The 24,531-nt window shown below is 42.6% G+C and overlaps 1 protein-coding gene across 1 annotated transcript in view; it reads left to right on the top strand.

Annotated features, from left to right (window-relative positions):
- Window positions 1-7,658: 7,658 nt before the first annotated feature.
- The window catches only part of UPP2 (uridine phosphorylase 2), a 162,879-nt gene continuing 146,006 nt past the window's right edge, over window positions 7,659-24,531 (top strand). The window contains exon 1 of the mRNA XM_086956668.1: window positions 7,659-8,036. Within this exon, the coding sequence (XP_086812794.1) occupies window positions 7,972-8,036 (65 nt within the window). The 5' untranslated portion in view covers window positions 7,659-7,971. The remainder of the gene's footprint in view (window positions 8,037-24,531) is intronic.

Genomic DNA, 24,531 nt, shown 5'->3' with positions numbered 1-24,531 from the left:
AATCCCGGTGGAAGGGACAGAGGTAGGTGCGGGGGAGGGCGGTCTCCGTTGAGGGGCGGCGGGGACGCCGTCTCACATGCGCATTCTTCATGACCATGCATCACTCACTCCAAAGAAGACACCATATGCATGGAGGGCCACTAATCTCATTGATAACGCTGAATTCTTATTATTGAGATAGATGGGGTGCCGAATCCTCAAGCAATATGAACACTTCAACCTCAACTGTGAGTGACTTTTAAAAAACGCCATTTGCAGACATCCCAGGTATTAATCAATATTTTTTTAATCAAACGAGTTGTGCCTTTAATCCACTCAAAACCTACCCAAATGCAAATCTATCCTTTCCTTTTGAGGTTGCAAGAGTTTGTTTCATCCCTAGAAGACAAACTATTTCCTCTAAGGTACTTGTACATTGGTCTGAAGAGTTGTCCCTTTTTGTGGTATTTGTCAAAGAGGTACAATCTGAGCTCCTTTCTATTGCATTTGTCACAAATTTCACAATGTAAAACCCTTCCAATTGAATTTGTTATAATGTTCACTGTGTAAAACAAGCTTTGGCAAAGCCAATAGGTATTGCCTTTGAAAAAGGTATTAGCCAGCCTTTTGGCCTTACTAATGCTTGCTGCTGATGCTCTTCATTATCAGCAAAAAGTAAAAAAGTAGGTTGCTACCAATGCTGAAAATCAAAAAACAAAAAACAAAATGGCCAGCCCTGTATGCTGGTGCATGCTTCACCATGCATCACAAATATGTGTCAAGATGTTGGTTCAGCTTTATTTTTGCCGGATGGTTGGAACCAGCATGGTGGCATAAATGCGTGCAGGTGTTTCCACACATTGGCACATAATGACATGACACTATGACGCCTTTTTTGTATTTTTTAGTTTGCCGGATGAAGGATGCAAAAGCACATTCTGAAGAAAGGTAGCTATTTGGTTTGGGGATACTTCAAGCATAGAACATCCCTACTACAATTATCCCAGAGTCTGTGTTAAAAATGTCTCATTTATAGCAATGAAACTTCTTCGCAGACAGGTTAATACAACTGGTGCCCAATCAAATGACCTAAAGAAGAAAATTAAAGGCCAGCACTACATAGGACATGCTCAATGGTGTAAAATATGTCCCCCGCAGCCCCTGCTGTGCGGGGGCCCTCCGGCACTGTATACGGATGGCGGGCGTCTGCCTGAGAGCTCCTGACTGGATCTGGAGTGTGGGGGGGCCCCTGCATGTACCTGTCAGAGGGCCCCCCTCAAGGTCCCTTACACCTCTGGGCATGTTGAGCATTTCCTTAGGAGGCTGGACGCATGAAGGTTATTTTTGTTCTAGTGTGTCTGGCACTGTCAATAAGTTTCTAGCCCCTGGGCTGTCATTTTCTGTTTTCATTGTAGGCCCAGCTTTAAGTACTGGCTGCCTGGCAACTGCACTCTTAGATACCATTTGCTGATTGGCCCCTCTACCTGTGCGTGCTTAATCATGTTCTACGAAGAATATTTAGCACCCGCCGGCAGCCTGGGGCTAGCGCCAGCTTCAGTAAGCTGCATGTCAGTCTGACAGTGCCAGATTTTTGTTGCCTTAGTGTTATTGCACTTCGGCCCTGAGATAAGCAAAGGTGTGCTTGTACCAGGGCTTCAGGTACAAGCATATCTCCCCTTTGTTTCTTAATGTTGTCACTTAATGTTATTTCAAACATAAACAACTACTTACTGTTTGAAAAACCTCCTAGAACCTTATGATAGGCAAAAGTATTTTTTACAGTTTTTTACCTTCCTATGTATGATAATGCATTGCTGTTTGTGGCAGGGTAATTCATTATAATAATACATGTATCAGACAAGCCAGGTACTATTGTATGCAAACATGGAAGCACTCTTTTAAGGTATCTGCGTGACAGGCATAAGGCCTAAAAAACTAACATTCTGAATGAAATATTGATGTTTGTTCAAGATCACCATATTAATTTTAACCTTATTTTCAGTGCTATTCATGCTAACAAAACAGAGATTTCCATTCTCTATTGTGCATGAGATCATTATATTTCAAAGCTAATCTTTTTTTCTGGAAGTTACAAGGTCATCTTACTTTGCACAAATTGCTTTTGTCAAAGTAAATAGGAAAAGTAACAAACGCTTAGCAACCTGTGTGGCTCTGCAACACTTACCTGCTGTCTGCTGCTCTAGTAAGCAAGCCAATGTCTACTGAGTGATGGTGGGAGAGGAGGCACAGGGAGTGGCCTCTCCTTTCTTTATAGAGAATCAATGGAGGAAAGAGTATAAAGAGAAGTAAAGATATGAGAGTGGTGACAGACATACCATGATTGCTGAGAGGGGACTTGCCAGAGAGCCAGTATTGGCCACCAACTGCCTGTAGCTAAATGCTAACAATTCATTGATCCTTATTCTAGGAAGAGACACCCATATAAGGAGCGATCTTTGGTGGCCCGCCTTGCTGGGAACACCCCATCTGCACAAGGAGGCCGTAAAAAGTCTGGGTGTCTGGGTAGATAGTGGTTTGACTTTTCAGGCATAGACAGTGGCTGGTGTCTGTTTTTGGCTTTTATCAGGACTTAAGCTTTAGCTTGGGTTCTTTGACTCAGACACGCCAGATTATCATCCAGTCCACCACACTCTCTAGAATGGATTATTGTAACTCTCTGTATCTGTGCGCCAATAAAGCAGGGTTCAAACATCTTCAGAGGGTTAAAAACACCGCAGTGCAAACTATATTCTGTCTTCCTAAATCCTGCCTAGTCTCCAAATTTATTCGCAAGCTGCATTGGCCTCCGGTAGAGGAGAATGAACTTTAAGAAACTGTGAATTTCACACAGAATCCTTAATTCCCAAGCACCCCATATGCTCTCCAATGTACTACTTCTTTAGGTCCTTCGCCGCATGCCGCGCTCCGCAGATCTACATCTGGCTTGTGTTCCTTGAGTCAGAAGAGCACGTGCCGGAGGTCGGTTGTTCCATGCCTTGGCACAGGCCCTCTGGAACACCCTCCCACGGAACCATCAGGAGCATCCAGAACCAGTGGGCATTTAGAAAAGCAGTAAAGACTTGGCTATTTCCAGCCTAATCCTTTAGCCCCTATCTCCCTTCTTGTTTTGCGATCTGGAACCAGTGCTGGGATGCCCCGTCCCTGGGGCAGCCATGCCCTTTATAGTATAACATAATATAACCTTTGACTGATAGCCAACACTTCTGATGCATGCAGGATGAATGCATGACTTGATATATTAATACAAGAAATTACTAACTGCTCCAATCCTGTACAGGTTGTTTTTGTTGGATTTGTAGAACTGTAGTTCTGATTACGCCATTATAAAACCAGGACTACAAGTACCAGAAAATAAAGAAAATGATTGGAATGGCTGAGCTATTCAAGCATGGAGCTGGGAAATTTGGAACATTTTGGAAACAACGCATTGCCAAGGCCATATCTAAATTGAGGCACAGTTCAAAAATGTTCATGGTTCTGTGCTGCCTATTTTAATGAATAGCGAAACAGGTTCAAACAGCGACATCTAATATGAAGAGAGCTTTCACTTCCATGCTTGATTAGCTCATTCAACCCAGGTTTTTGGTTGCATGTAGAGATTTGTAGTGTTGTCGCTGCTGGATGGACCCCAGTACCTTTGGCGTCCGTGGTGACCGCGTTCCTGGCCGTGACTATTATATATTATATTACGAACCTGGTGTTTGTGCCTGATGGGGCATTTTCTTCTACAAATAAGGTGTCTCTAGGATATCATGTCACCACACGCGGTCCCCACCTCTTCATACTCTTGGGGCTCCGGTGACAATCTCACTGGATTAACCTACTAGTTCATATTGTATACGCCCATCGACTCTTCGCTTAGCAATATTGGGACCTATATTACTACAGATCCCACGAGAAGTTATAGGACGAATCTGTCTACTAGTTTCATTTATCGCATATTCTACTCTTGAGAACACCAGACTTTCTCTTCACATATTCACATGGAGGACTCCAGATCGTGTTATAGCGCACTTTCATTCTAGTTCATGCCATCCATAGAGACACGACGTATTACTTCTAAATCGCCTTGAAGAAGTCCCAGATTGGGACGAAACGCGTCGGCTGTACTATTTTTCTACCACACAACAGAATAAAGAAATGAAAATTGAGGAGCCTTGTTCATGTTATTATTTGGATCAGAACTTGTTTTATTGTTAGTATTTTGTGGTGCACCTGTGCTTTTGTTTATATTGTTGAGTTCCTGCTGGAACTAGCACTGTGATGGTGGGTGCCAATCAGTGTGCATACGTTTCCCTATGATGATAGAAAGGGAATCTTATTATTAGAGTAACTGTAGGTTAGTTGCTGACACCAAGAAGGTTCCGCTGTCTACTCGGTTTTCTAGATTTGTAGTGTTGGTTAACCAGTTATAAAACTAGGATCACAAGTCCTAGAATTCAAGGGAAACACCTGGAATACATGAGCTGCTCATACAAGGATCAGGTAAACTTGAGAGCTCTGCATAAAGGCATGACAGAAGCTTTTTTGAGACCTTGTTAAAAAACCTAATATGAGTGCCCACAGATGGGCATTAATTCATAAACTGCCGTGGGAGTGCAATTGGTGTGTGCGCCTGGTTTCTGCGCCCTAAAACAGTTTGGTATTAAGGAAGATGCACAGATGCTTGTGCAGACCCTTCTGTGATGTAGATAGTACTGGTACACATGTAGCAATATCCTAGGGAGACATTCCCTCATTTGCATGGTGACATGTCCCCATGCAAATAAGTGACATACTTTTCCTATGATCCTTCACCATACTATCAACCCAAGTGCATAGGCAAAGTGGCTGGCAGGAGGAGTGCCAAAGAGAAGTGGTGCTTATATTTCACTAAAGGCATTAAAGCTATTGAAGCTTTGATGGCCGCTAACTTTCTCCAGCTATATGGTGGTAAAACTGAAATCATGCTTTTCGGTGCTGCTCAATTGTTATGGTCTCCTGAGTGGTGGCCGCCTGAATTAGGATCACCACCTACTCCAAAATCTTCTGGGAAACATCACTGTATAAACTTGATCAGATGTTAACCATGAAAGACCAACTGACATCTACCACTGGCTCCTGCTTTCATGTTATTCGGTTACTACGAAGAGTTTTTCCAATGCTCCCATTGGCAGTACGCAAGACCCTAGTACAGGAACCAGTGATTAACCCCCTCGGCTGTGACAATGCTCTCCTGGTTGCGGTCAACGAATCCTTCCTGGACAAGCTCCTGGTAGTTCAGAATACAGCGGCTCATCTAATTCACAGTCTACCAGCGAGATCTGCCTCGGTCCCTTTATTACGTGCACTACACTGACTGCCAGTGCGGAAGCGTATCACATTCAAAATCTGTTGCGTAGTGCACAAAGCGCTTAATGGTAAGGGACCTAGCTTCTTGGAGGAAACGCTTATTCTCTATTGACCTGCAAGGTCTTTGAGACCTACGAATAAGTCTCTTCTTACTATACCACACATAAAGAAAACACGTTCAGGTAGCCTTGATTTTTCTTTCCTAGCCCCCCATCTTTGGAACATACTTCTCCTACACCTACGAGAATCCACAACCCACTACAGTTTTAGGAAATTATTAACAACTGGAATTTAATTAAGATGTTTAGACTCCTTGCCTTGCATTTTTGATCCTGCTGCGCCAAGATATCCCTTTTGGATGATTCATGCGTGTTACACCAAGAAGGTGCATGCTGGGGCCGCATTCACAGTGAAAGGCAGATCGACTGCTTCCACTTTCAACGTAAGAATTTTTGGGGCCCTGGGCAAAAAATATTTTCAGGCCCCCGTTAAGATGAAATTACAATATTATTACTTATTTTCTGCTAATTCAATACTAACTAATGCTAAACAGTATTGAATTATACTTTAACTTTCATACAAAAATAGCTGACGGTCTTTCCTGGGCCATCAAAATTCCCAAAAAAACTATACTTGGTAGTGAAAGACAGAAGTAGAGAAAGGCAGAGAGAGGTTCTGATTGACAGTTTGGGAGAAAGATCACATTGTCAGGGGGGTATGCTTGAAAACTTGGGGCCCTGGGCAACTTCCCACTCTGCATAGGCTCTCACTGCTTCAATAAGCTTGTCCATCTTTCACTAATGTGCTGCCTACGCAGAAGTACAAGTTTGTGGTTACCATGAGGCAGTTCATTATCAGGAACAGTGCTCAATGCACCTGTTTTTGTTCAGCACAGCTAGTTAAAGGTTCACCACAGCACAAACAGGAACAGTGTGCCCTTATGGTATGATGCCCCCTGTTTTCCTACAAAAAATACCTCATACTAAGTAAAAACATGTTTCCCAATGGAACGGAGGAAGCCCACCGTTTGTCATTAGCAGAGAGCAATAGCATCTGGGCTAACCATTGTAACAGCTGCCGGTAGCTGGCTCGTCATGATGAACCGTCTGGCCTGCTTTTAGTATTACATTTACACTTGTTGTAGTAGGTAGTTGGGGCCCCGAAAAGTTTGGTCTTGTTTGCTTCATATTAGTAAACAGTCTGCATTTTATCCAAGTAACTGCTGCATAGCTTCCAGGTGTCCACTGTGCATGTGGGAATAGCTCATCCAGTCCAGGCTTTTAGGTTGCATTCTGGGAGTTGTTGCCATTATTTCATAATGTCATAAACAGAACTACATATCCCAGAATGCAAACAAGTCATTCATGGACCTGGGAAACTTGAGAGCTCTGCTGCAGCCACATGCTGGGACCACCGCGGTGTTTTTATTTCCTTCCCTATAAAGAACGGGATTTTCCGTTACTATATTACCATCCTCCCTCGCTCTGACAAACTGCCGTTTTATGGCATTTCATTAAATAATGTTTTTCTTGTGTTCATTAAAAGATTTGTTTCAATCATAAAAATGCAATATCCATAAGTGATAAATATATATATATATATATATATATATATATATATATATATATATATACATACAGCAGCAGTGTGTCTGTAAACTGCAAACACATAACAAACCAGTCATGAAAAAAACATACCTAGGTTTCCGAGTCGACGCTTCACCAGCTCGTTCAACCAGGATATCAAGTCCCAGAATGCAAAGAATTAAAAACGGAACTTTCGCATGGGGCTGAGAAAACATAGCAGCTGATACTATGATACTGTGCAACAAATAGTTTCACTTCAGGTACCCGGTGCGAGTTTCCAAAGCTACAAAATGCTACTCTGTAACGGGACACAGTACCTCGTTCTTTACAAAACGTCGCTTTAGCCACAAAAAAGGACTGTCTTGCGGGCCTACTTCCACCGTTCGCAGAAAAGAGCTATTTGGTCTACGTGGTACTAGCCAAACACAGCGAGTGGATATTAAACGTGATAACTTAAATTGTTACATGCTTTGCCAGTATTTTTCTTTAAAAAAAAATTTTTTCTTTCGTTTTCTGAGCGAAAACAACGGAAACGGCCGCTTTCACTGTCTATGCCCCCACACTGCTTACAAAACGATTCTTGGCACCTGTGAACACAAATGCAAGCTGAACATGCGGAAGGGTCTTTATTTGTAGTGCCGGGAATTTGCCAGTCATGTTTTCAACAACTGTGAGGTTAATGAACTTCAAATATTGATCCCAAACACTGAGAGATTTCCCAAATACTGTCCTTTCCGCCCCACCCCGGTGAACATTCATCTTGGGGGTGTAACCTAGCAGCACCCACTTGAAACAGCCATTTGGATGGCGGATGTGCTATTGCTACCCCCGCCCTACCTCGGGTTTACCTCATATATGATGATGCTGCGTCAGTCAGGCCTCCTGCAGTACCGAGTCTGCACCAAACGTCCCTGTGGAAACTGACTCCTGACCAACCCAATGTACGCGGCCTGCCGGAGACAGCTTTACGTAGAATGAAGTGATCCTTCGGAGAAGGAAGACAGCGTTATTTTCGGGCCTTATTTTCACGTGTTTTTTCTTCATCTGGGCAGCAATGGCGCCGATACTAGCAGGCAAGACCAGTGAGGCGGTTGTGACTGACATGGTCGGGCAGCTTGGGTAAGTAATGGGTGCTACGTATACATCAGAGCAATGGCCTGTATTCTATTGTCTCAAAATAATTTATCAATGCTCCTTTAATTAAATGTGTTCTTGTAAAAAAAAAAAAATAATAATAATAACAACTGGCCTGCGCAGGCGTTGTAAGTGAAAAGTAGATCATGTTGCAGATTTGTAGGCTCGGAGTTACAAGTGCTTGCATCGGCCCTAAACTGCTTGGGTTCTTGGGCAATTCAATTTATCGCTCTGTAACTGAGGGATTTTTTTTAAAACGCACCTTGCAGTGAGTGCCCTCTTGGAAACGTCATAGGGCCAGCTCTGCATTTCAACATACCGAAAGGTATTAAATAAGTACTATGACAACGGCATTAATACAACTAGTTTTGTACCAAGAGAGCATGCAGTTTGGAGTATACATTATAACCATGCTATAATTGATATTTGCCAGTAGCGGCTCCTCGAGGGAGTACTGCAGGGTGGTAGGGCAAGGGCGGGGTGGGGGTACTAAACTCCGGCATACAGCCGAACGGAGGTAGGTAAATAAATAAAACTAATTACATTTTGCGTGCTGCACCGCCTTTTGGCGTTGCAGGCGTGCACAATGTTATTAGTTTTAATTAGTAAGTGCTACCTCGTTGGGTAAATGTTCAGTGCATATTTTACACTACATCTGTGTAATGGCCCACGAGGAAATGTCTCCAGTGACCTTGTGTACATTTTGGCAATGTGATTGTTCGTTGTGCGTCTTTATACAGATTTCTGTGTTAACATAAATCCTCCTGTAGAGAAGACAGTGAGACTACAAAGAGGTAAATCTCCACCAAACAAGGGTACTTTCTCTTAGCTATATAAAGTAAGTGCTTGTTTGTTTGGTGGAGATGTTCTCATGTTGCTCAGCACGGAGAACGCGTAATCAAAATCAGCGGAAAAGGCGCTGGAGGGCCTCTAGTTAAGCTGTCCTACATCCTGTCAAAGGGCAAGAAGACCATTGCATACTACCAAGTTGGATGGGGCCAAACACTAATTGAGTGTTTGTGTGGGACCAAACATTTGCATACTCTTTGTAGTTTAAAGGGGGAACTATGGACTCGGCTCTCACCAGGGCAGGACAAGAAAGAACCCACTCGTCACAGTAACATACAGATTGTGCTCCAATAGATCAACGAAGCAGTCAGGGCCACAAAGTATTTCAGATTGTATTTCAATATGGAAATGCTGGGAAAATCCCCTTGCTCTAACTTTGCCAAGCCCAGGAGAAAGGATTGTTTGTCCTCTACAGTAGTGGAGCTTCAACCGGGCACTTGCGATGTTTACATCCGTAAGTGCCTCCCTTTTAAGGTTCAATTTCTGTGAGATGAGCTTATGGGCCAAAACAACCTTGCAAAACCCTAATGGAGGAGGGGGCCTCCTGGTCCCTGTCCCCAGGCCGATTTGAGCCCTGGGACCCTATCCCCAAGGGCCCAGCCTTAATTCAATGGAGGAGGAGAGGCATGCGACACCCCTCTCTGGGCAGATTTCGGCCACGGGAACCCCATCCACCGGGGCCTGATCACAAACAAATGAGTGAGAGGAGCAGTGCGGCCCCCTGGCTGATTTCAGACTGGGCTCCATCCTCTGGAGCCCCGCCACAAACAAATGGGGAGGGGTGCAGTGTAGCCTCCCTCCCTGGGCTGATTTCAGCCCCGGGGCTCCATCCCTTGAGGGCCCGCCATATGTCCCTGGGTGCCCTGGTCACACCTAGGGCACCCAGTGTGTAGAATGGGGACCACCAAGGGAGCCTGAGAGCCCCCACGTTCCCAGCCGGCTTACCGCCTCCTGCTTGAGCCAGCATTGCTCTTTCATTCAGGGAGCTTCAAGAACTGCAGCTCTTTGCATGCATGATCAATCATTTCATCCCTCTCCCTGCCCGGACATGCAGGCAGCAAAATAGATTAAACCTCTACGGGTACCCCAGGACAAGGCATGATCCGGCCCCAAGGGGTGATATACCCCAGAGCCTTATAAGGCTCCAGCAGGGTGGGTTCCACAGCACCCCTTCTTTTTGTGCCCAGCCCAGGGAGGGGTGGTCCCAGGGCCGTATATGTTCATTTAAAATATTTGACCCTGGGGAGATGGTCCCCTTCCCCCCCCCCCCCACTTGTCTCCCCTCTGTCTACTTCCTAAAATATAGCTACAAGGAAGTGGTAGTGGTCCCTGTGGTATAAATATGCCCTTGGAGGGGGGGATTGGGGGGAATGCACCTCCTTCTGTGGTATTTAAAATCTCTGCATGCCCTCAGGACCTGGCCCACCGAAGGGCTACATTAAAAATAAGCACGGGAGACCATGCTTGTGTGTTTTTTTTTTTTTTTTTTTGGGGGGGGGGGGGGGAATTTTAAATATTTCAAAAAATTTGTAGTGAATTAAAAAAAAATCTTTTGCCCTGGTGGGGTCCCTCTAGGACTCCTAGACCACGGCTAGAGGGTTGGGGTATTCCTACCCTGCTCCCTTTTCTTTCTTCTTTTGCATTTGTTTTTGGGACTCAGCTGAAGTGGGTGCATGAGTCTCTGCGTGGGTCTGAGTGTGTGCATATGTATCTGAGTGAGTGTTTTTGTTATTTTTCAGCCGAATATGCAAGTCTGAAGTTACACTGGGTGCCTTGCTGAGCATCGCAATGAATTTCGAATATTCACACATGGAAAAAAAGGTTTCTGGCCATGTTCCTCCCACCAGGGGCCACCACAGACCCAATATTGCTCCCAGGGGTCTAGGTGCCTCTATCCTACCCCTTTCCACTAAACCTTATATATTTTTTTGCTGCCGGGGCCATTTCCTGGTGTGTAAAATGTCAGCTACAACTTTCTTCTCAGGTTGCTGCCAGCCAATCGCAGCTCTTTTGTACCCCAGGAGTACGGGATCCCTTTGTCACGAAGATGGGAGGTAACAACCCGAAATTCTCGCCTCTTGACCAAGGTAGACTCCGGAGGTCCTGAAAGCGTTCAGGACAATGGCCTCATAATTGAATGGGCTGGGACTCTCGAGATTTGCGTATTAACAGCTCCTTTAGCTGAAAATCATGGATACATACTAGGATACCTGGCAGTGGGGCCTTATCCCCTCTGGGCAGGCCCACCCTATGCACAGGTCCATCTGTATGTCTTTAGTGTCCTCTTTGCACAGAACATGTCGAAAGAGAGCTAAGACGCAAGACCTGAGATGTCTCCTTCAGTCGGCCAAGGCACACCTCGTATCCGTACATTGTTTCTCCAAGAGCGATTCTCGATCTTATGCGTGTGCCTGCAAGTCCAGGTGCTGCTCCTGCAGCCGGATCAGGTCTTGTTGCATCATGTGGAGTTCCTCCTCACGCGTCGTGTTCCTCCAGATTGGTCACTCATTCACCCACCTCCATGTCGTGTCTAAGCTCTTCCAGATCAGCGGAGAGTTGGCCCTTCAAGTCTTGGATGTCTTTCTCAAGGGCGGAGAACAGCTCTGTCATGAAGGCCTTAGTGGCTGGTCCATCACCCCCCTCCATCACATCGACTAGAAGCCCCAGGCTGTTTTTGCAGCATTTCTTTTAGGGTCCTATCCTTCTTTGCGCTGGATGCAGCCATTATGCTGACCTAGGTTTATAGGTGCTCCTCCAATGCTCACGCATGTACTAAACCCTGAAGTTGTCTACAATCCGACACAAGTGCCACTCCAACAGTTCATTTCAGGGCCTTCCAGTGGGGATGGGCTTCTCCACCACCGCCGTGTGCTCCGAGGGTGCAGTTAGGTAAGGAACAGCATGCATCCCTGTGATCCGAATATGCAGTACAAAAGGGGGTGGTGATGGACGGATCATCTGAATCAAACAATCACACCCAGTCAAAAGATCTGGGTTTAATCCATCACCGTTCTTTAGCCCACTCTGCCACCCCAGTTCAGACATGGCTATATGCAAATCAGTCTGACCCTGTGCCTCATGGGAACAGTCCAGCCCGAATTGCCAAGCCATGTCTTCCCTGGACCGGAAACAAGCTTCTGAGGACCGGTTTCTGGCATTCCAGCCGTCTTCAGCCCGACTTGCTTGAATCCAGTGGCAAAGTGAGCAAAGGACTCACGTCTGAGCATACCCTGCCGCACTTATGGCGGCCAAAAGCGGTACAAAAGGGGGTGGTGATGGATGGAGCATCTGAATCAATCAAACACTCACACCCAGTCAAAAGATCTGGGTTTAATCCATCACCTGAGGGTCTTTAATTTTAAAGACTTACTCCATTTTATTATGTGCCACCATTTTGTGTTGCCCTCACGTAGGCCTGTGAAGGTAGCCTGGCAAATAAAGTGGGCTGGCCTTCTTAGTCCATATATACATTAATTAGGTTTCTTTCTGACTCTGGAATGAACTGTAAAACTGACCTCTTCACCTGAAACTGACCTCGCAAAGCCAATTTCCCTGATTGATCTTTGTCTGAGATTGCCGATCAATGTTCAGGACATCGTTAACTTTTAGTGTCCTTGCACATGCCTTATCCTCATCATCTGTTACTGTTTCTTTTATGTTTCTTCATTACATGGGTTATGCTTTCAATTATAGGTTTGTCCGGCTTTTGGAGGTTGAATTTGGGACATTCTTAATTAAATTTTGGGTTGGGATACTGTACATGTAATCATGCCATGCCCTGCAGTGCCATCTAAATCAGATTAACCTTTGTGAACTATGTAATTATAATGTTTTGCCGATATTCTGCTAAAACCCCAAAGGCTACTCACCTGCTGACACTCCAGATTTTCCATTTGTTTAGGAATGTAATTGGTACAACTCCCTTACATGCCTGGGGCAGGATAAACAGTATATAAGACATGAAGTAAGACCATTCTAGCAGACTGCCTCATTCAGTTGCTAAGGCTTCTGTGTGACATAGTCTCACTCATTTGAGTTTAATAAAGATGGTATTTCATATTCCAGCTTCTGTGTCAACTTCTTTGTATTAGTGGAACCCCTGAGAAGTGGATTTTTGATTTCTACAAATGGCGCAGCCAACGTGGGCCTCATCAGAGAAGTGGCTATCTGAGGGAGTGATCTTGTCAGAAGACAGAAATCTACTGAGGAAGACAGGACAGGACTCTACTAAGGAGGTACTCTGTGCACAGAGGTGCTGGGGATTCTTTGTCTCTGCAGCCCAGTATATTTCTGATCTTCCTGATTTTGATCCTCCACATGATGCCACTCCTGACTGAGAACCTTTTTGGCGTGAGTATTTAAAAAAAAGACTGTTAGGTCATTTAGAACTTGGCAGTTAGAATTTCGACAACCATTTGTTTGGTATAGCTTTGGAATTTTGGAATTTGTGTTGGCCAACTTTGGATTTGTATAGGTTTGTATATGCGAATTGCAATTTGTGTAGGCAGGTAGTGAGTAGATTTTTCTCTATCTGATTTTGTTGAACGGTGCACGTACGAAGACTACTTTAAGCACTACTTTGGATATAATATTGTATATTCTGCAATATTTTTGGCATGCCTGTTTTCAAGCGCACATCTAAGAATGTGTTACTTTTTGGAAGGTACCATAGTGAGATGTGAATTAAAATTAGCTAGTTCCCCTAGAGGGAATACCTAAATAGGTTTGGGTATAAAAACATATTTCTTCCTTGGTGATTTTGTATCGCAGGGAATTAAAATATGGACCTAATACATATAAGGATCCTTTTTTCTGTGCAATTTTATGAATGGAGATATGCAGAGCGATTTTTGGTGTTCTGCCAGCCAAAGCTAGTGAATTGAGTGTATCTTGGCTTCTTGGAAATAAAGGTCTGTTGGGCTGTTTTTGCAGTTTTTGGAACACTATTGAGAAGCGTTTCTTGTAAATATGACTTACAACTAGTATTTACAAATGGTGTGGTTTAAGTGCAGTCTGTGGGCTGCCCTTTGTTTCAGTCCTATGTGTTGATCTGTGGGTTAAATGTGTTTTTAAATGTCTATGTGGTTTTTCCCATTAGTGTCACTTCTGTAAGTGAATAGTGATGGTGCAATTTATAAAACAAATGGCTAAAGCGCTGTATTGTGTGTCCTGAGTGTTTGAACCCTTTCTGTTTATGTCTGAAATTAGCTCAATGTGTGTTTGTGGGTTTTTGATGTTTTCAGTCTGTTAAGTAAAATGTCAAATTAATTAATATTAAGTAGAAATTAATTAAAAATGCAGCAATTTACTATGTGACATGCTAAAATCGCTATATGTTGCTATTTAATTTATAGACTAAGTAAAAACGCCTATGTACAAACTGTTAAATGCTTAAAAAAATAGATAAAAATAAAATTCACATTCACTAGGAATATGAAAGGCCTCAAAAATAAATTGTGTTTTGTAGAAAAACAAATTTATAGCATTTTTTACTTACATTCATTGTATTACATGTAAACAGACAAACACTTCAGCTAAAGTGAATTTTTGCTAAAATTTAAATGCATCTTATTGCACACGCATTTTAAAACTTGAAATGTCTGTTTTAAGTAAGACTGCCACCGTGCTCAGGTTTCAACACTGTGCAGGGCTGTTAAGGAAGCAGATGTTGTTATTTGAAGGCCACGAATAACATCGGAATGTTTATTTAGCAAGGACTTACCCGCTAGTTAATCACGGTTTGAACTTTGCATTTCAGAATAGTGTTTTAAAGGGTTACAAAAATAAGGTTCATTATTTTGTATCACAGGAAGACATTTTTATTGTGGTTTTCCTCTCTTTAAGCATTTTCTTGGTTCTGTTGCTAAATGATAATTGTCTTTTTAAAAAAAAAGTGGTGCGAAAATCTGTCATGTTTTCAGTTAGGCTTCTGTGCTTAGGCTCATAAATGAATGCATCTAAAAATGATAGGCAAAAGATGCAGCTTGCTTTTATATGCGGAATTATCAAAAATGATTGGGTTTAGTAAAAATAATTATTAATTATGAAAAATAATTATAAAAAAGAAGTGCTTCTAAATTCGTTTTTTATTATTTATGAAGCTTAATACTCGTACTATGACCTCCTAGCATTAGAACTTAATTTAAGTTGTGTGTTACTGCATAATCAGGGCATTAGCATGTGGGTTTTCACTTGGCGCAGGCGTAAAAACTCATTTATCTAAGGAATTACATGAGATATGTCTAATGTCCAATCTCTGCAATCTGTAAAGAACATTCTGAGGATGATTAATAAGTAATGCAATTGTAGGATCTTTATTTTTAAGTGCCCCAGAGATCAAAGTCGAAATTGAGTTAAATAGACTTTTAAACAGCATTCTTGCCATTTACAATAGCTTTAAAGTGTCTCAGGCTTCAGTAAATGCATACATTTGTGTATAATACAAACTTGCAGGTTGTTACCATTTGAGGTTGCTTTTCATAGCTCAGTGAGCCAATGTGCCCGGTGCAGAGGTTGGTGTTTAATATCAGGGTTGAAGGTTCTAACTTTAGCTGGACCTACTGAGCCGTTCATCCATGTAAGGTTGATGAAATGAGTACCATTGTGTAGGGTGGTAGCAAGCATTTGTTCTAAAGCTGGTATGTTGTGTTGTTGTGTTCTGTGAATTATTCACAGTAGATGTTTTTGAGTCTGGGAATAGGAGTGGAAGGTGGCCCCTAAAGGGAATAATATATATGATATGTGGTTTTGGATAGGGTTGGTTATTGCAAGTTAGAAAGAGTTGGGAAGGCTTTTTGTCTTTAAACAGCTTCAGGGTGAAGAGAGAGAGAGGGATGAAGAGAGGCAGATTTTGACCTTGAGGTCAGTAAGGTGGGGGCTAGCAGTATGTTGAAACAAGATGAGTTTTTGTATGACTCCTTTGAAGAAAAAAGGTTTGTGTGTTTTTCACGTTTTTGCATTTTGTCCTGCTATGAATTGTTCCTGCTGGTCCTGTGTATCAGAAGCGACACAGTAAGTTGTATTTGACAGCTGATCTCCACTGACTGGTGATCTGCTGTCAAACGGAGGGCGAGGAAAGTAAAAAAGTAATTTTGGTGTAATTTCGATTTTAAGCCTGACAAATTAAGCAGGCCAGAATATTGGGTTTTGGGCTGCAGGTTCACAGTGCATAGAGTGCATGCAATGGTGTTGTGTCACCGCTTATTTACATATGCTATTATACTTTGTCTATGCTCTTTGTGCTTGATATGCAGGGCGTATATCTGATGGCTTGGCATGTGTGTGATTTTTCTTATGCATATTTTTGTTTTATGTTGTTGCTTTTGATACTATTACAAGTTCCCCTATGTTGTGAAGGGATTTTTCAGGACTATGCATATCGCTGCACAACAGTTGGGTAACTTTCCGCTGATACTAAATTTCACAGATATGATTTTTCATGTTGTGAACAAGACAGACAACACTTCACCAGTGTATGTCAAATTTGGCTATATAATATTGAAGAAAAATAAAAGATATACAGGATAAAATTGTGTCACCTGCAGTTAGCTATGACTGCCCTTTCCCTCAAGAAACAGGCAGCCCTAGATTTATGTTTCCTTGATTGGACCGAAGGATGAAATTTTAGATTTGTGGCTTTTGCTAAAGGTGACCTAAACTTTTCCTTTTTTTTCCCTTGAAGATGGAACTGGACTATTAGCTGAGATTACCGTATATGGTGTAGGGACCAGCGGTAGAGTTAAAATGTGTGTACTATTGTGACTTTTGTGTATCATTTGATCCGGAGACCGATGCGCACTATCTTCCGTTTTCACCAATGCTCCTTGAAAAAGGACGGTGGGTCCGAAATGCATTGGAGCTTCTTCTATGTTTAATGATGAAAGCAACGCTCATTAACAAATTCATATGATGACAATATGATACACACCTATGGAAACTTGAATTAAATTTTGAAAACCATCTAAACTTTTGGCATTTTGAATCTTTTGGAACTCACTGTGTTGTTGTCATACACACAGGTCCACACAAGTGTGCCCACCACAGGGATGCGCTTACACCCCAGTAGCGCACTCAACCCCATAAACCCATTGGACGCACCAGAACAGTTGCGTTACCTGTAAGGAGCACCTTAAATTGTTTAACCTCCCTTGACCCTTCTTCAAACCCTATATCTAATTGAAGCAGTGCGCCGTGCTTTACCTTTTGCACTTTTGTGTATCACCCATACTCTTGGTATTATGTCACAAACTTGACTATCACTCGTGTAATTTCTTGTTCTTCCTATAGATTTTTATTTTGACGCTTCTCCCCTGATCGATGTCGAATTGTGCCTAGTGATTGGGGATTTTAGCTGTGTCCTACTCCATTTCCCTTTTCCGTATTCCTTTCACCAGTCAGCTCATTTATTATAATTGGTGTATTGTTCAGTTTCACACTTCCAGACTGCAGTGATGTACCAGGGACCATCATATTACGTATAATTCCCTTTTGTATGACCTGGTTTTCAAGAATTTTCTTTAGGCCTACTTCGATGTTTTCCAGACTGACTGTCAGGGTAGTGATAGACTGGTTAACTGACTTAATATTATAGTAAGACAAGTTTTCCACCTTAATAGGAGATACCTTACGTTTATTTTTTGAATATGACCAATTTAATTCCTATTCTAATTTGGCTATCAGTTCCTTTTTTTTCTGTTGCTTTAATTTTTGATGGACCAGATGTGTTTTAATAATGGAAATACCAGGACTCTCTAGTTCTTGTCTTTTTGTTTCCACATTTTGATCATTAGCCTTTGTTTTGAATAGTACACCTGATGCACAATTATTGAAAAGGAGGTATCTATATGTCCCTGATAATCTGTATTATGTGATTTCGCTTTTGAGGTGTTCTAGATAAGGAATTTAGGAACACTTAGACTTAATCATTGAGAGAAAATGTTTACCCCATTAGACGATGTCACTATGTGTGAGGACATCCATTCATATAGAATTCTCATGTAGTTATCTACCCTTAGATGGTAGAGAATATGCTCTCACATGGCAACCCAATTGAAGAGGCTAGAGTCACTTTTTTGCCTACTGCCTTTGTCTTTGTATTCTATGAGAATGACAGTGTATTTTAGATCACAATAGTCCCATGGCGTATGGCCACTCCTTTGAAGATTGCAGGCCACCTGCTTGCAGTCCCCTTGTTAAATATTGAACTGTTTTTTTGTACTAAATTGAAGGAAACTAACAACTGTGTTACATTTCCTACATCACTAGGTTCTGCGGGATCTTCCAGAGTCAAAGGAAGAATGATACCCTGCAGAACGGTGATAAAGATGAGTCCTAATTCTCATCAGTGTCAGCTACCGATGAGGGCTACATACCTTGGCCCTACAGTCCCAACACCCAGAAAGTGCTTCATCAACTGCATCTCCAAAGCATTGTGCTTGCTTCATCATAAGGCGTTGAACATCAGAGAAAAAGGAGGATCTGGTTTTGTCACAGAACCAGAGTTTCAGTGCAAAAGAGCAAAAGCTACCTGTCATGTGCTGGTAACCTCTGACAGTGTGCAGTCCCTTGAGCCCCTTGGCCTGAGTTTTGGCCACACACTCCCCTTTTTCCTTTGCTCCAACGGAAGGGCAGTGTACCGGAGGATCCAAGATTGGCAAAAGGCACTACATTATGCTGCGTGTGAAAGAGCAGCCTGAGCATCCTCTGACACTGAATAATGAGTGTTGGAGCCTGAGAATGTAGACCCGGGTCTGCATGAGATGATCTGTGCCCATGACCAATGAAGAGCACATTATTTGAAGTGTCTGCCGCAGAGGAGAGACACTCGTGCACTGCCTTGAGACATTGAGACTTTCAAGTGAGCTGTGAGTGTTTGCCAGGAGGGCACTCCAACGGATACTGAGAAGAACTATTTTCATGGAAGGCCTGAATCGAGAGGCCTATTGCGGAAGAAGACAATGGAAGCATATTGATGAACGATAGAAGCCTGCCGGAGAGGCTTTGAACGGACTTTGGGCACAGTTGCACAGGAATTCCAGTGCAATTGTATAACGTAAATGTTAATTAAATTCTCATTTGACTGAATTGCTATGGAAGAGGAAGTGGCTCCGCCTCTAGCATCCAAAAATGGTCCACCAGGAGTGAGTCTTTGTGCTACTATGTGTGTTCGGAGACCTGTCCCGAGAGAAGTAGAGAATAATAAGATGATGTTACAGCAATACCTTGACAACCTAATGAATATCGATATAGACCTAGATTCAGATTAACATGAGCCTTAGGTTATTGCCTACGTAATGGCAAAAGGAGGGCCTGAGGTTCTGTAATTCTTGAGACTGACTCCATTTTATATTGTGCCACCATTTTGTGTTGCCCTCACGTAGGCCTGTGAAGGTAGCCTGGCGAATAAAGTGGCCTGGCCTTCTTATTCCATGTATACATTAATTAGGTTTCTTTCTGACTCTGGAATGAACTGAAGATACTGACCTCGCAAAGCCAATTTCCCTGATTGATCTTTGTCTGAGATTGCCAATCAATGTTTAGGACATCGTTAACTTTTAGTTTCCTTGCACATGCCTTATCTTGTTCATCACCTGTTACTGTTTCTTTTTATGTTGCTTCATTACATTGGTTATGCTTTCAATTATAGGTTTGTCTGGCTTTTGGAGGTTGAATTTGAGACATTCTTAATGATTAACTTTTGGGTTGGGATACTGTACATGTAACTTTATGTGGTGGTCGTGATCGCACTCAGATGTGTTGTTGTTTATAAAGAAAGTTCGTGCTTGTAAGTGGTGCTGTCATAGTATAGCTCACGTTGCTCTGAGCTAGCTAAGATCCAAAACGCGGCACTTCCCTCAGGAGTGTCGTCCCTGCGACGCACTCGTAAATGATTTGTTTATACCATTTGTTCAATAAAGGTAAATCCGGGTGGTCCTAGATGCTTCAATAAAGTTTATTTTCTTGCGTTCTTTTGATTCGTGTTATTCTTTCATAATAAGTTTCAAAAATAATCATGACAATTGTGCCCAAGGTTTCCGCTTTTTGGTATTGAAGCATCTATGACCACCCGCTTTTACCTTTATTGAACAAATGGTATTAACAAATCATTTACAAGTGCGTCGCAGGGACGACACTCCTGAGGGAAGTGCTGCGTTTTGGATCTTAGCTAGCTCAGAGCACAGTGAGCTATACTATGACAGCACCACCTACAAGCACGAACTTTCTTTATAAACAACACATCTGAGTGCGATCACGACCACCACATATAAAGTTTCATAATGTCCAACTGTGCCAAACGTCGTATGAGCAGCAACCACCAAAAACATGCAATTTGAAGACATCGCATACACGTCCGACCAAAGAGCGGAAACCTTGGGCATAATTGTCATGAATATTTTTTAAACTTATTATGAAAGAATAACACGAATCAAAAGAACGCAAGAAAATACACTTTATTGAAGCATCTATGACCACCCGCATTTACCTTTTTATTGAACAAATGGTATGAACAAATCATTTACGAGTGCGTCGCAGGGACGACACTCCTGAGGATACTATACATGTAATCATGCCATGCTCTGCAGTGCCATCTAAATCAGATTAACCTTTGTGAACTATGTAATTCTAATGTTTTGCCGATATCCTGCTAAAACCCCAAAGGCTACTCACCTGCTGACACTCCAGATGTTCCATTTGTTTAGGAATGTAATTAGTACAACTACCTTACATGCCTGGGGCAGGATAAACAGTATATAAGACGTGAAGTAAGACCATTCTAGCAGACTGCCTCATTCAGTTGCTAAGGCTTCTGTGTGACATAGTCTCAATCATTTGAGTTTAATAAAGATGTTATTTCATATTCCAGATTCTGTGTAATCTTCTTTGTATTAGTGGAACCCCTAAGAAGTGGATTTTTGATTTCTACACACCTATCTTTAGCCCACTCTGCCACCCCAGTTCAGACATGGCTATATGCAAATCAGTCTGACCCTGTTCCTCATGGGAACAAACCAGCCCGAAGACATGGCTTGGCAGTTCGGGCTGAACTGTTCCCATGAGGCACAGGGTCAGACTGATTTGCATATAGCCATGTCTGAACTGGGGTGGCAGAGTTGGCTAAAAAACGGTGATGGATTAAACTCAAATCTTTTGACTGGGTGTGAGTGTTTGATTGATTCAGATGCTCCGTCCATCACCACCCCCTTTTGTACCGCTTTTGGCCGCCACAAGTGTGGCAGGGTATGCTCAGACGTGAGTCCCTTGCTCACTTTGCCACTGGATTCAAGCAAGCCGGGCTGAAGACGGCTGGAATGCCAGAAACCGGTCCTCGGAAGCTTGTTTCCGGTCCAGGGAAGACATGGCTTGGCAGTTCGGGCTGGACTGTTCCCATGAGGCACAGGGCCAGACTGATTTGCATATAGCCATGTCTGAACTGGGGTGGCAGAGTGGGCTAAAGAACTGTGATGAATTAAACCCAGATCTTTTGACTGGGTGTGAGTGGTTGATTCAGATGCTCCGTCCATCACCACCCCCTTTTGTGACTCGAATATGGGCAGACCTGCTAGGCTGAGACTTCCTTTCTCGATAGTACAGTGCCACCGAGTCGTAGGACTAATGGGAATTCGCTATTCGAATGGCACAGTGCTTTCTATAGGAGTGCGCTCATAGATGCTTAAGATAAGAGTATGAACAGATGTATGTATAGAAGTAGGAATATATGCATCAATTAAAAGATGGCTGAATGACGCAGTGCTTAGGATGGATGGATGGATACTGCGCTTTTAATTGGGATGGTTCTGAGGACCGTCAATTATTTTTAGGCAGCCTCCAAACGACTCTCACCCAGACTCTATTTCCAGTCCTCTCAAAGATAGTCAATTTTTTTTTATTACACTGCAGTAACAGCATGCACATCGATGTACGCAGGCTTATTTTGCTCACTACTGAGAACTGGAGATATCCCGCTAGGTTACCCACGTTGTAGAAGAAAGGGAAATCCCTTAAAGAATGTTTTTTTCCGAACCTATGATAATTGGAGAGGATTTTCTAAAGCACACAATGATACTTATCTTGATTTAGACCACACCCCAACTTGCATAGCCCAGACCCCTTCAGGAGCTTTTCCCCCCTTTAGAGCACACCTACTTTTTTTTTCTCCCTCTTAGAACCCTATCTACACCATAGTAACAAACAAACAGTGTAACCTTCCATTGAAATCTACAATGGCACCAAGTTTCATAATAGTCCATGAACGCTATCCGCCTTCGACCACAGTACAAGAGTGTCTATCAGTATGAAGATATCTTATCCACAGAAATGTTGTGTAATTTGTGCACCTGTCTGCTGGAACACTTATCACCAAAACGTATTAAAACATGGGAATTTGCCAGAAAAACATATACCATACCATAAATGGGCCCACTAACACTGCACCACCCTCTTCCCTATCCTTCCTTAACTTTACAAAATTAAAGAGGGCCACACCAAACCTAGTAAACACATTATAGCAATACAAGAACTTAATTTTAACAACTGTCTACCAGAACGCTCATGAGCAAAGCATATTAAAACATACAATTTGTGGCTAAAACATATACCATGCCATAGGGCATTTATAAGTGCTCCCAGTGGTACTACATCACCTTCAGTAGCTTGACATCTGCACGTTACTAAATTCTGTGTTTCAATCAGCAACATAGCCACCTCCCCCACACTCACCCCGCCCTTCCTTAACCGTACAAAATCAAACCGAAACACCCACCATTTCTACTAGAGCCACTACACCCGTACACAGGCTTACATTTAACTGGTGTGTGCTGGAACACACATCAACAAAAACATGCAAATTGGAGGGAAAAACATAAACCATCCCTTAGGGCGGTTAATAAATGGGCCCAGTGAAACTACATTACCTTTACTAACTACACATACCCATGTTACATACGTCCGTCTTATAATCAGAAACATAAGCTCCTCCCCCACCCATACTGTGACATTTGTTAGTAAAAAGTATATCCACAAACTTAAAATATTATTAGAAATCTTTTTCTTTATATTGTTGCTTCTTAGGTGTGTGCCAAGGCAAACCAGCCAACGCGTTTTTGTCCACATGAAGGTGATCAGGACATGGAACATTTAAAAAAAATTCAATCAATTGGTCATCCAAATCCGGTCAAGTTTATGTCCAATCATGGTCTCGGAAAAGGAAATGGATTTCCAGTTATGGTCCAGCCAATAGAGGAAGTGTGAAGAAAGAAACGATTAAGAGAAGTCCAAAGTAGTATCCATGTTGCAAATATCAGACCTGTATGACATACAATCCCATAAAAATATTTGTAGAAAACAAGGGATAAATCTTCGCTTCAACACTGCAATTGGTGCATATCTGCGAGAGATGCAGAAAGCCTCACAATGCAGAGCGGTACATAAATGTGGAAGTGTTGTGTTTATGTTTATTTCTTAATTGTTTCTTTCTTCGCACTTACTCTATTGGATGGACAATTACTGGAAATCCATTTCCGAGTCCACTTCCAGCATTTTGGCTGAGTCTGAGTCCCAAGATGGCTACCACCACTTCCTGGATGAAGTGGTAGCAGTCAATCCGATCCCACCATGATCTGTCAGATCCGCAAAGTGTCTGCGTCTCTAGATATCTATAAATCTTTTTACTTTAATAACTTCAAAAGTACTGTCTTCTAAAAACCTGGTGTATCTGTGACACAGGACAAGCAGTGCACTTATGTTTGTTTGCCAGCATTAAACGAGGGGGAGGGGGGGGAACATGCACACATCTATCTTTGGTATATTGACATCCCTTACCTCCTCCATATCATATACAGTGAAGGATGAAAGGGATACAAGCAGAAAGTACGCATTTGGCTACTTTGCACCGCTAATAGCAGTAACAGTGCGAACAGTGCTAGCAGTGCTTATACTGCTTCACTACAATTCCGCTTGCTCTGAGGCAGCCCTAAGAAGAAATGCAAAATGGCAACTGCCTAAAAGTCACATAAATAACTCCAGGACATAAACAATTGATGGATTTAATTAATGTGAGAGCCTCAAGTGTTGGGTGGGAGTCTGCGGCGCTGGGCAGAAACTCTTGTGACACTCTGGGCCAGATAAGATTTATAAGACTCCTAAAACTTCAAAAATATCAGACATTTTCATGATGTAGAATGGTAAGAACACCAAACATCCTGACCATATAAGCAGCATCATGGTTGATAACAGCATGATGACCCAACCCTTTAACCCCATGGAGTTTGTCCAAACTTACAAACCCGCTGGTGAGGAGAATGCTATATATACAAACAACAGTGGTGCTTATAAAGAGAGAGACTCCCACTCTGCCTGTTGAGGACAGCACAGGGCAAAGAGAGCCAACCTGGGATGTTGTTAAATTTGGTGGGTCACTAGTTTTCAGTAACAAGATGTGGCTACCGCTAATACCCCATTCTTTGCCTCTAGCTTAATGAGACCTTAATCTTCCTTGTACTCATTTCCAACATAAAGGGAGGGACCTGGCAGTTGTCCAATTCCATCTTCACATGTTCATTGACTTTAATAGCACCTCCCGGGAACCCAGCTTTTCATCCGTCGGTTGCGATTGAAGGTAAGGATATGAAAACTA

Source organism: Lissotriton vulgaris, chromosome 2_1 (assembly GCF_964263255.1).
Source record: "Lissotriton vulgaris chromosome 2_1, aLisVul1.2, whole genome shotgun sequence".
Taxonomy (NCBI): domain Eukaryota; kingdom Metazoa; phylum Chordata; class Amphibia; order Caudata; family Salamandridae; genus Lissotriton; species Lissotriton vulgaris.
The sequence above is the reverse complement of the archived record's forward strand: the minus strand, read 5'-3'. Positions and strand labels throughout refer to the sequence as shown.